The following is a 10,444-nucleotide window of genomic DNA, read 5'->3' as shown; positions in this document are numbered from 1 at the left end:
GACAGGATCGAGAGGTGAGCGAACGCCGGTATGTGTTCGCTCACCTCCTGATCTACTGAGCCGACCTGTGACAGTCTCATTGTCACAGGTCAGCTAGAACTATGAGGTGAGTGAAAAGCATTCACCTCATAGTTCTCCTTTAAAGAAAAACTCCAGGCAATCCAAAAATGAACAGGCCCCCTATGTGAAAGCCAATTTGCAGTTACAGATCCTCTTTATGGAGACATCAGGGGTCTTTAAGACCCCTAAAGTCACCTAGGGACCCCCAGAGAAGCTGATGAAGCAGAGACCTGCTTCACCAATTTCTCTCCGGCTCCTTTACCGGAGAGTGGCAGATGAATACTGAAGCGATGTAATATAATCATTTCTTGCATTCTGACAACAAGTAGATCAAAAGGGAGATTGTGTACTGATCTCCCTTTGATCTCTGATCACAGAGCTGCTGTGCTGGTCCCGGGCTCACAACGGGCACAGCGGAGGTCGGGATCGCCAGCGGCGGCTGCGACGGTGAGGGGGGGGCGCACACCTGCACGCATATTACTAGCGATCAGGCGCCTCTACGGACGCCCGAACACTTGTATGTAAACAGCCATCGCTGGCTGTTTACATTTCAAGCTGATTTCCCACTCATGCACGCTGTCTAGCAGCGGGCAGGGCAGGAAAGGACATTTAAAAACGCCCACCCGCATCCAAGAAGCTGCTGTCCGGCCGTTTAATTACAATGGCCGGACAGCAGGTGGTTAAACATCTTCATACTGGGGAGAGAGGGTATAGGGATCCTAGACTTCCAGGTTGTAACAGACAGACTCCAGAGTCACCAGATCTTTTAAGCATCTCAGTGTAGATCCACTGGGAGTACAGCGAATAGCAATTTGAGTAACAGATGAGCAGGGGATGAGTACAGATCCTCAGCAGGAGATACACCAGCTATGCTCCTGAGATCCTCTGTGTTCCAGGCACCTCCATCAGACATCAGCTTCTCTGGTTCTCCTCCTCTGGCAAACAACACAGGCCTCCTCCATACTGGAGGCCTCAAGGAACTCTTGCCACACTCCAGCCTCTGCTCACCCCCAGGCCTAACCTGGGGGGTTGGCTGGACAGCACCCAGCCCTAATCCATGGCTGGTCCTGGCTAGTCTGAGCACATAGCAAATCCCTCCAGCATATCTACCCAATCCCAGCATGCACCACTGGCTGAGAGAAACCCAGTCATTGGATGCTGTACTGTACATATACTACAGTGCCTCTCATTTGCTATCCCACAATATAGTAGAGTCACACTCCGCCCAGAGGGGTACAGTCAATACCAGACACCTGAATTAAATTATAATCCAGCCTGGCTATCATTAAATGTCTACAGGGGTGTGGAAATTTAAAAAAAAACTTGTCCAAGGACTGAAGCGGGGGCCTGATCTACTTGTCCCTCATGAAAATCAACTTGTCCTGATACAAAAAAAAAGGAAAAAAATGTAACCATAACCATATTTAGCAATGCCAAGAAGAGCTTCTCGTTGGTCAGTGCCGTCAGATGACTGCGCTGACCAACGAGTGCTTGAATTTTGAGAGCGAAATTCAGATAACAATGGCACAGGTACAGATAGTACACCCATACTGGCGGATGGGAAGGACCGTTCCCTGAAAAGGTAAGTATAGTGGGGGGCATGGTGTCTGGACCAGATTTGTGTGGGTAATTCCATTTTTCCAAATTACTTGGGAAAGTGAATTTACCGTTTGGGGCGGGTGCAGACTTGGGCGAGGCCGTGTATGGTTGCCTCGCGGCCTCATTGATTTCAATGGGGTTACATCCGCGTGGTAATCTCGGAATGTTTTCAATCGCGATTATGTGCATTTGCATGGGCGTTGTTGCGGCGGGAAACTGCGCAATCTGCCTTGTGCGACAGGGGTACTGTTAGACAATAATGGCACTGCCAGCGTGATCGGCGGTGGTGTGAGATTCTGTGACCGCCCGGCCATCCACACGGTTTTGTGCACGATTGCCGTGTGGTAACGGATCGTCCACTTCACTCACACAATGCCCCATGAATGCGTTTATTCGCATGCAGATGATAGGGATTGGTTTTAATTTTTTAGATTTTATTTAACTTTTTTTTTTGCTTTGTAATATTTTTTTTCCATTTATTTTTTCACTTTATCGCCTTTTTTTCTTCTATTTTTATGTATTTACATTTTTATTTTTTCCAATTTTATGTTTACATTTTTAAGTGTTATATATTTTATTTTTTACTTGACTTTATTGCTATCACACAAAAGTAACAAGCAAGCCCTTGTGTGATAGCTTTTGGAGGTGACAGGTTCTCTTTATTGACCCTGTCACCTCCAACACAGGAGTTCTAGCACAGCTCTGTGCTATTTCTCCTGTGACAGGAAGGCTGCATTCCTGTATCACTGCACATATGGAGCAGAGTAGATAACCATTCTCTGCCTTGCTCCATGCTCTGGAACCTAATTTGCCATGGTCATCAATCCCCCACGAGAGGGGGGGACCCCGAAGACTACGGCAAAAAGGAAGCCCAGGTGCAGAGAGACAGGCAGCCGGGAGCAGTACACGTCCGGCCGGCCGCTGGAGATAGAGAGAGGGGAGGAGAGGAGAAGCATGATTCAGGCAGGTTACCAGTGATTTTTGGACGGCTGCACAGCCGTTTAAAATCACTCGTACAAAACGGCTCCCACACTACATTTAGCAGTGCTGCTTGCCCGCAGCCGGGCTAAACGTAGAAAAAAACTACTCGCCCGAAACTGCCTGTCCCAGGCGATAGGAATTCCACACCCCTGGTCTAATAGCCACATCACAGAATGTGATGGGGGGCTACAATGGTTTATATCAGGGGTAGACAAAGGAATATGGAATTCAGGCGCCAGTCTATCCAATCCAGTAGCCAGCAGGATTTTTTAACTCCATTGACAACAACTAAAGAAAAACCCTAATATTAAGCACCAGCTGTAATTTTTATGGAACATTGGCTACCTGGCTCCTGGGATTTCTCCAGCGCTGGTTTGTATATCAAACATCAATATATTTTTATTTTCCTACAAATAAAAAATGCCTAACAAAAATATTTCTTTATGGACAAACCTTGGTTCGCTAGCTGTTGTGCAACTACCAGCCCCAGCATGTACTGCATCCACAATAGCTGAAGAGAGACTTTAGTCTACCCAAATTCCATGTTCCAATAAGGGATGCGGAGCATCTGTTAGACAGGAAGTAGCCATTTGGCAAAAGTCATATGCAGTTAGCCAGTAAACTCAGCAGCAAGTCACAAAATGTCAGTGTGTTTTTTGGTTGTCAAGGTAGACTAAAACATGTAGGGCCACATGCTGTTCTTTTCCAAGTCAGAGTATGGTGAATAGATTTTATTACAGGACAATACTGTGAGAAGGCAAGATACAGTGCATGTTTATCCTTGACCATGTTCTCAGGAGGAGTGGAATTTTGGCAGGTCCCCTAAGTGAAAATGTCCAAATTGGGCCCAATTAGTCATTTTCCTTCTCCGGTGTCATGTGACTCGTTAGGGGGGCAGGTGTGTTAAATTTGGTGTTATCGCTCTCACTCTCTCATACTGGTCACTGGAAGTTCAACATGGCACCTCATGGCAAAGAACTCTCTGAGGATCTGAACAAAGAATTGTTGCTCTACATAAAGATGACCTAGGCTATAAGAAGATTGCCAAGACCCTGAAACTGAGCTGCAGCACGGTGGCCAAGACTATACAGCGCTTTAACAGGACAGGTTCCACTCAGAACAGGCCTTGCCATGGTCGACCAAAGAAGTTGGGTGCACGAGCTCAGCATCATATCCAGAGGTTGTCTTTGGGAAATAGACGTATGAGTGCTGCCAGCATTGCTGCAGAGATTGAAGGGGTGGGTGGTCAGCCTGTCAGTGCTTAGACCATACGCCGAACACTGCATCAAATTGGTCTGCATGGCGTCCCAGAAGGAAGCCTCTTCTAAAGATGATGCCCAAGAAAGCCCGCAAACAGTTTGCTGAAGACAAGCAGACCAAGGACAAGGATTACTGGAATCATGTCCTGTGGTCTGATGAGACCAAGATAAACGGATTTGGTTCAGATGGTGTCAAGCGTGTGTGGCGGCAACCAGCTGAGGAATACAAAGACAAGTGTGTCTTGCCTACGGTCAATCATGGTGGTGGGAGTGTCATGGTCTGGGGCTGCATGAGTGCTGCCGGCACTGGGGAGCTATAGTTCATTGAGGGAACCATGAATGCCAACATGTACAGTGACATACTGAAGCAGAGCTTGATCCCCTCCCATTAAGAAACTGGGCCGCAGGGCAGTATTCCAACATGATAACGACTCCAAACACACCTCCAAGACGACCACTGCCCTGCTAAAGAAGCTGAGGGTAGGGGTGATGGACTGGCCAAGCATGTCTCCAGACCTAAACCCTATTGATCATCTGTGGGGCATCCTCAAACGGAAGGTGAAGGAGCGCAAGGTCTCGAACATCCACCAGCTCCGTGATGTCGTCATGGAGGAGTGGAAGAGGACTTCAGTGGCAACCTGTGAAGCTCTGGTGAACTCTATGCCCAAGAGGGTTAAGGCAGTGCTGGAAAATAAATGGTGGCCACACAAAATATTGACACTTTGGGCCCAATTTGGACATTTTCACTTAGGGGTGTACTCACTTTTGTTGCCAGTGGTTTAGACATTAATGGCTGTGTGTTGAGGTATTTTGAGGGGACAGCAAATGTACACTGAAATACAAGCTGTACACTCACTACTTTACATTGTAGCAAAGTGTAATTTCTTCTGTGTCGTCACATGAAATGATATAATAACATATTTACAAAAATGTGAGGGGTGTACTCATGTCTGTGAGATACTGTACATAACTCATACTATGTCCAATTATTTGCAAACATTCAGCAATCACAGGAGGCTAAGTGGGCGGTGCAGGGAGGAGAGCTCAGTCTCATTTGACAGTTGACTCATCCCCCTCATTGCTGGCTCAGCCTCCTGTGACAGCTGACTGATGTCTCCAAACACACACCACTCTCCTGATCTGTTACAGGAGGCTAAGCGGGGCGCCAGGGCGGTGCGGGAGGAGAGCCTGTGACATGCTCACATCGTTCTCCTCCCTGCCCCGCTCGGCCTCCTGACAGTGTCTCTCCTCCATGATGGACGCTGCGCTGTGTCAGAGGGAACACAGAGCAGCACACAGTGGGGAGGAGAAAAACTAGGCATGCAGCGCACCGATGTTTCGGTGGCCGAAATTTTCGGTGCATCCCTGTTATAGTCAACAGGTTGTAGAACCCAGGTGGCACTTATATAGACAACCCTATAGCTATTATGGAACTACAACAACCAGCCCTGTTAGACTGAGACACACAGATTGCATGGTCTAAAGAGAGTTCCATGGAGGATTCAGGTCACTTGTCAGGCAACAGTCAGCCCGCCAGGAAAACACGATCACTGACCTATCAAACTACCAGACCAAAACTATATATACAGCAAGTAATGACAGAAGGTGGCATTGCCAAGGCAGCACTCATAGACAACCGGTGGTTTTCAGCTATTCTGCATTTCCAAGACAAAGTCTTTGCAGGCTGATACTTTATTGCACAAATGTTTGTATGTTGCTGGTTTCTCAATTTAGAGATAATTTCTGTCCCTGGAGGGATCCAGGGCAGCCAACTCAAATGGCACAAGGTCACCTATTCCACTAGTCGTACCCACACAGCACCCCCTGAAAACCAGTGGCTCAGCAAAATAGTGGTTAGCATGGCAGGCTGGGACGTAGTGCTACAATCGCTGTAGAGCCGGAGGCTCTGCCTAATCCAGAGAGTGTTCCCAGGAGTCCTCAGGGGACCTGTCAAACCACAACCAGTATATCATATGGGATACAATATGTATTGGCATTGACCTGGCAGAACTCAAACACAACTTGTGGCTTTCCAGTATTTATAAGAGTCTGGCCAGGCTGACAGTTCCACATCTGCTGTAGAGTCCCAACCTGTTAACCTGTGCCTCAGCAACATGAAGGGTAGTTTGTAGGGTAAGCTGGCACCTAGTTGCCACAATTGCTTTGGAGCCATACACTGCCCCATCTACTCAGTGTTCCAAGAAGGACCTATTTGCTGACAAACCACAGCCAGCCTTCATATCTCATATAACATGCATTGTTAGGAGCTGGCAGTGCCTAGGCAGCAGTAACTGTGGCTTTTCAGCACTAACAAGACAAAGTCTCGTCAGGCTGACACTGTTGATCTTGAAAAGACTGGAAAACTGCAGGTTTCCAAGTGTAGAGAAAATGTCTGTGGTTGGACAGATCCTGGATAACAGCAGCCGTCCTAGGTGGCACAGTGTCCTAAACATCCCTGGCAATGCCCACACTGATACCTGTGTCTCAGGTTCATGTAGAGGTGTTTGCAGTGCCCACTGACACCCTGCTGCAGGTTTCCCAATTTAAAGATAATTTTAGCTCTTAGAGAGAACTGAGGGAATTCAGCAGCAATCAGCCTAGGTGATACAGAGTCAATGACACCAAAGCATGCGCAGACAACACCACCTGGCCACCTTTGCTCGGCAGCATGGAGAGTTGTTGGCAGGGCAAGCTGGGATCAAGGTGCCAAATCTTCTTTTTATTTCAAAGAGAACCTAAAGCCTATCTTCAAAGGAAAAAAAAACAAACACCCCTTGCAGTGGGGCTTCCTCCACACTGCAAGTAACTGTCTAGGGGAGTTCTGTAAAGGACTTTTACTTACCTTATCTCCACTCCCCCAACGATCACCCCTCTCCTTTTCCCCCCTACATTTAGCTTGTTGACCCTTCGGGTCCCAACAGCCCCCCATTATAAATGATGATGTCACTGGGCTTCCGACCGCGGAGGGGGGAAAAGAGGCTGTGAGCACCAGTCTTGGACCCTGCGTGGATCAGGTAAGTCCTTTACAAAGCTACCCTATGCATTAACATGCAGATAACCATTGAGTGGGAGTAGTCCCACTGCAAAGGGATTTTTTTTCCTGCAGATATGCTTTTAAGGGCACCTGTCAAACCACAGCCACAGTATGTGTTGTCAGAAGCTGATAGTGGCCAGGTAGCACTAGGTCATTATTATTCCTGTCAGTGCCCCTGATATGTGTCTCAGCATCATGTAGAGTGGTTTGCAGGGCACACTGACACTTTTGCAGCACGTACTTCCCCCGATATAAGCAGCCACTCACCAAGTTCTGCTCCTCGCTGTGCTCCAGGTCCACGTTGCCCTGGCTCTTGCTCTCAGAATCGCTGAGCAGGTCATCCTCGGAGTCCTCCAGGGCAGAAGATGACCCAGTGGAGGACAGGGACGTGCTGGACACAGACAGCCTCCGGTCGGCCAGTTTCAGCAAACCCTCGGTCCTCCTGCCGTCCCATGCAGGTAGATCCATCAGCACCGGGCTTGGGGGCGGCTCCTCGGAGCTGGTCACCATCAGCTGGGGTATAACGTGGCTCTGCCAGCTCCCTCTTCTCAGCTCTTCAGTAACTTCCCCGTTGCTCCGGTGCCAGCTCCCGCTGCCCATCCTTCTCCTCCGTCTCGGCTCCTTGTGGCCGTCCCGCTCTGCAGAGCAGCGAGCTTCAAAGTACAACCGTAACTCTCCTACACTCAGCCGCTTCCTGCCGCTCGGAGAGATAGGGGGCTCCCCTGAACCCCCACTATGGTTCATTCCGGTAACGCTCATTATCTCTGCGGGAATCATCCAAAACGTGTCATGGCGGGGGGGATCACAGACAGCGTGCTACACAGGGCTGATTATTGACAGCTCCAGCTTGGTAGGGTGCTGTCTCGAGCACTGCACGGGGAGATGTGAAGACAACTTACTGCTCACTTCCTCCTTCACAACCTGGGACTTGTGTGTGCGTGGGAGGGCAGAGCGTTGGGGATTGTCACTGATTTACAGTAGTAGGTTCATGTCAGCCTACAATACAGGTCTTACAACTTAGTGTAGTCATGGACATTATAGTAAGGAGAGAACAATGACATTTGACACAGTCCTGCGGTGACAGGCTGCTTAACCACTTGATGACCGCGGTGTTGAACCCCCCCTTCCTGTCCTGTCTTTTCAGTATTCAGTGCTGTGGCACTTTGACATTTTTTCCGTCATGCAACGCTGTACTGAAATGAATTTTATACCATTTGTTGGGGACACATAGAGCTTTCTTTTGGTGGTATTTAATCACCACTGGGGTTTTTATTTTTTACTATAGTAAGTAAAAATTGCAGAAACTTTAAAAAAACAAAACTTTCCCCTATATTAAATGATAAATCATTTATTACCCAATTTTTGGGTAAAATATAAAAAACGGGGTCACATCGGGTAAATAGACACCAAACATGTCAAGCCTTAAATTTGCACGCGCCTGCAAAACCTCAAAAAACTACCAACACCCAAAATTGGCCATAGGCGACGCTTTTACCGCTAATCATTTTAGTGTTATCAGTGATTGAGGGCACTGAAAGGATTGCTCTCACTGCAATGTTCACGGCGATATGTAACATGTGTAGCGCAATTGTCGTTCTCACGCGCTGGCGCACCTGACGCGTATTTATATCTGCTTAAACGTGGGGGACTTAAAACATTTGTTGTTTTTTTACATTTTTTTTATACACTTCATGTTATTGCTATCACACAGGGGGCTAACAATCCCCCCCCCCATGTGATAGCATAAGCACACTGACAGGTCCTCTTTGTGGAGACATCAGGGGTTTCTCAGAACTCTGTCACCTGGGGACCCCCAAAGATGCTGATGAAGCAGAGATCTGCTTCACCAGCTTCTTCTCTGGCTATAATAGCCAGAGAAATGATAGCCAGAGAAATGACAGCTGAATGGGGAAGTGATGTAATAAACATCACTTCTGCATTCAAACGTCGGAGGGAGATCAGCAAGGAGGAAGATGCTCAGCTTCCTCCTGACACCCACCCGGGCCGCAGAGGGGGCAGTGGAGCCCGGGATTAAAGATGAGGGTGCAGGGGCGTGGCGCGCAGGGCAGCCCATACAAGCGATCGGACGGCTATAGAGCCGCCGAACGCTTGTATGTGAAACAGCCGGTAACGGCTGTTTGCATTTGACATTTTTTTTTCTGACCATGCGCGCGCTGAAAAAAATAGCCATTTATTTAGGGCGACCCGCCAATGGGAGCTTGCTGTCCGTCCTTTTTTTTTTACAACGGGCGGACGGCAAGCAGTTAAAGAGACCCTTCATCCCTACAATTATCAGCATTAGGTATGTTATTGAGCGATAAATCCCTGTGATGTTCTTTGTGAATTTAACTTTACATACAAAATAACTTTGTATAAGCTGGACAGAAATGTCAAACAATATTATCAGCCTTTTCAGCTACCATCTGTAAACTACATACCCCCTTCCCCCAGTAAAAGAGGAGAGGAGGAGGTGTTTGGTAAGCGTTGTCAACCTAGGACAGGAAATCTGTAACTGTTAGGATTACCAGGCGAAAATAAAATAAAAAAACTTTTTCTTATTGGGTTTAGATATTCTTTGATATACTGTATATGTGAAAATACTAGGGCTGGTACTGATTAAAATTTTCGTGATCGATTAATCGAAATTTTTTTTAATCAATTAATTATAACGCACGTACAGATCCAACTACATTGGCCTATACACATACAGGCAGCAGTGAAGTAATAAAATGAACTAGGATCACACTAATCCAGCACGTTATTAATCTCACGTGCCCCACTCAATATGGCCGCCGCTTGAGTGGGGCAACTCAGAATAATAACGTGCTGGACTAGTGCGATCATACTTCATTTTATTACTTCATTGCTGTGCTGTATGTGTATAGGCCAATGCCTTGGCTGGCGCTCGTGCAGAAAGTTTCTTGGGCAAACTCACCGGCTCAAGTGGCTCCGTCGGCTAACGAAGGGAAGGGGGAGGAGTCCGGTGACGTCACCGGACTCTTCCCTTCATTAGCTGTCACTGGACTCCTCCCCCCTTCCCTTTGTTAGCCGACGGAGCCACATGGGGAAGGGGGAGGAGTCCAGTGACGTCGATGTCCGTGACGTCACCGGATCTCCGACTGGACTCCCGGAAGCCGGAGGAGAGGTGAGTGTTTTCATTAGCGATCAAAATAATTTTAGTTGATCAAAAAGTTTAACGATTAATCAAGAAATTAATTGTTAATTCCCGCAGCCCTAGAAAATACCTTATTGCAGATATTTAAAACACTGATTTGGCCCTGGAAGAGTATACAAGACCTATTCCTGGATTGGTTTAACCTCTTGCCGTCCGCCCGTAGTAAAAAAACGGACGGACGGCACTGCAGCATCTGCGGGTTGCCGTCTCCAGACGGCAATTTTTTTCTGCTCGCGCACGCCCCCTAGCGGGCACGCACGGGCAGAAAAGACCCGTCCAATGCGAACACCCGGTACCGGGTGTTTCACATATAGGCGATCAGCGGGTCCATAGCCC

At 47.8% G+C, this 10,444-nt stretch overlaps 1 protein-coding gene across 1 annotated transcript in view; it reads right to left on the bottom strand.

Annotated features, from left to right (window-relative positions):
* The window catches only part of LOC108799223 (inositol-trisphosphate 3-kinase A-like), a 107,439-nt gene extending 99,637 nt beyond the window's left edge, over positions 1–7,802 (bottom strand). The window contains exon 1 of the mRNA XM_018571057.1: positions 7,201–7,802. Within this exon, the coding sequence (XP_018426559.1) occupies positions 7,201–7,710 (510 nt within the window). The 5' untranslated portion in view covers positions 7,711–7,802. The remainder of the gene's footprint in view (positions 1–7,200) is intronic.
* Between the last annotated feature and the right edge of the window lie 2,642 nt (positions 7,803–10,444).

Source organism: Nanorana parkeri, unplaced genomic scaffold (assembly GCF_000935625.1).
Source record: "Nanorana parkeri isolate BGI_ZX_2015 unplaced genomic scaffold, ASM93562v1 scaffold1662, whole genome shotgun sequence".
Classification (NCBI taxonomy): domain Eukaryota; kingdom Metazoa; phylum Chordata; class Amphibia; order Anura; family Dicroglossidae; genus Nanorana; species Nanorana parkeri.
The sequence above is the reverse complement of the archived record's forward strand: the minus strand, read 5'-3'. Positions and strand labels throughout refer to the sequence as shown.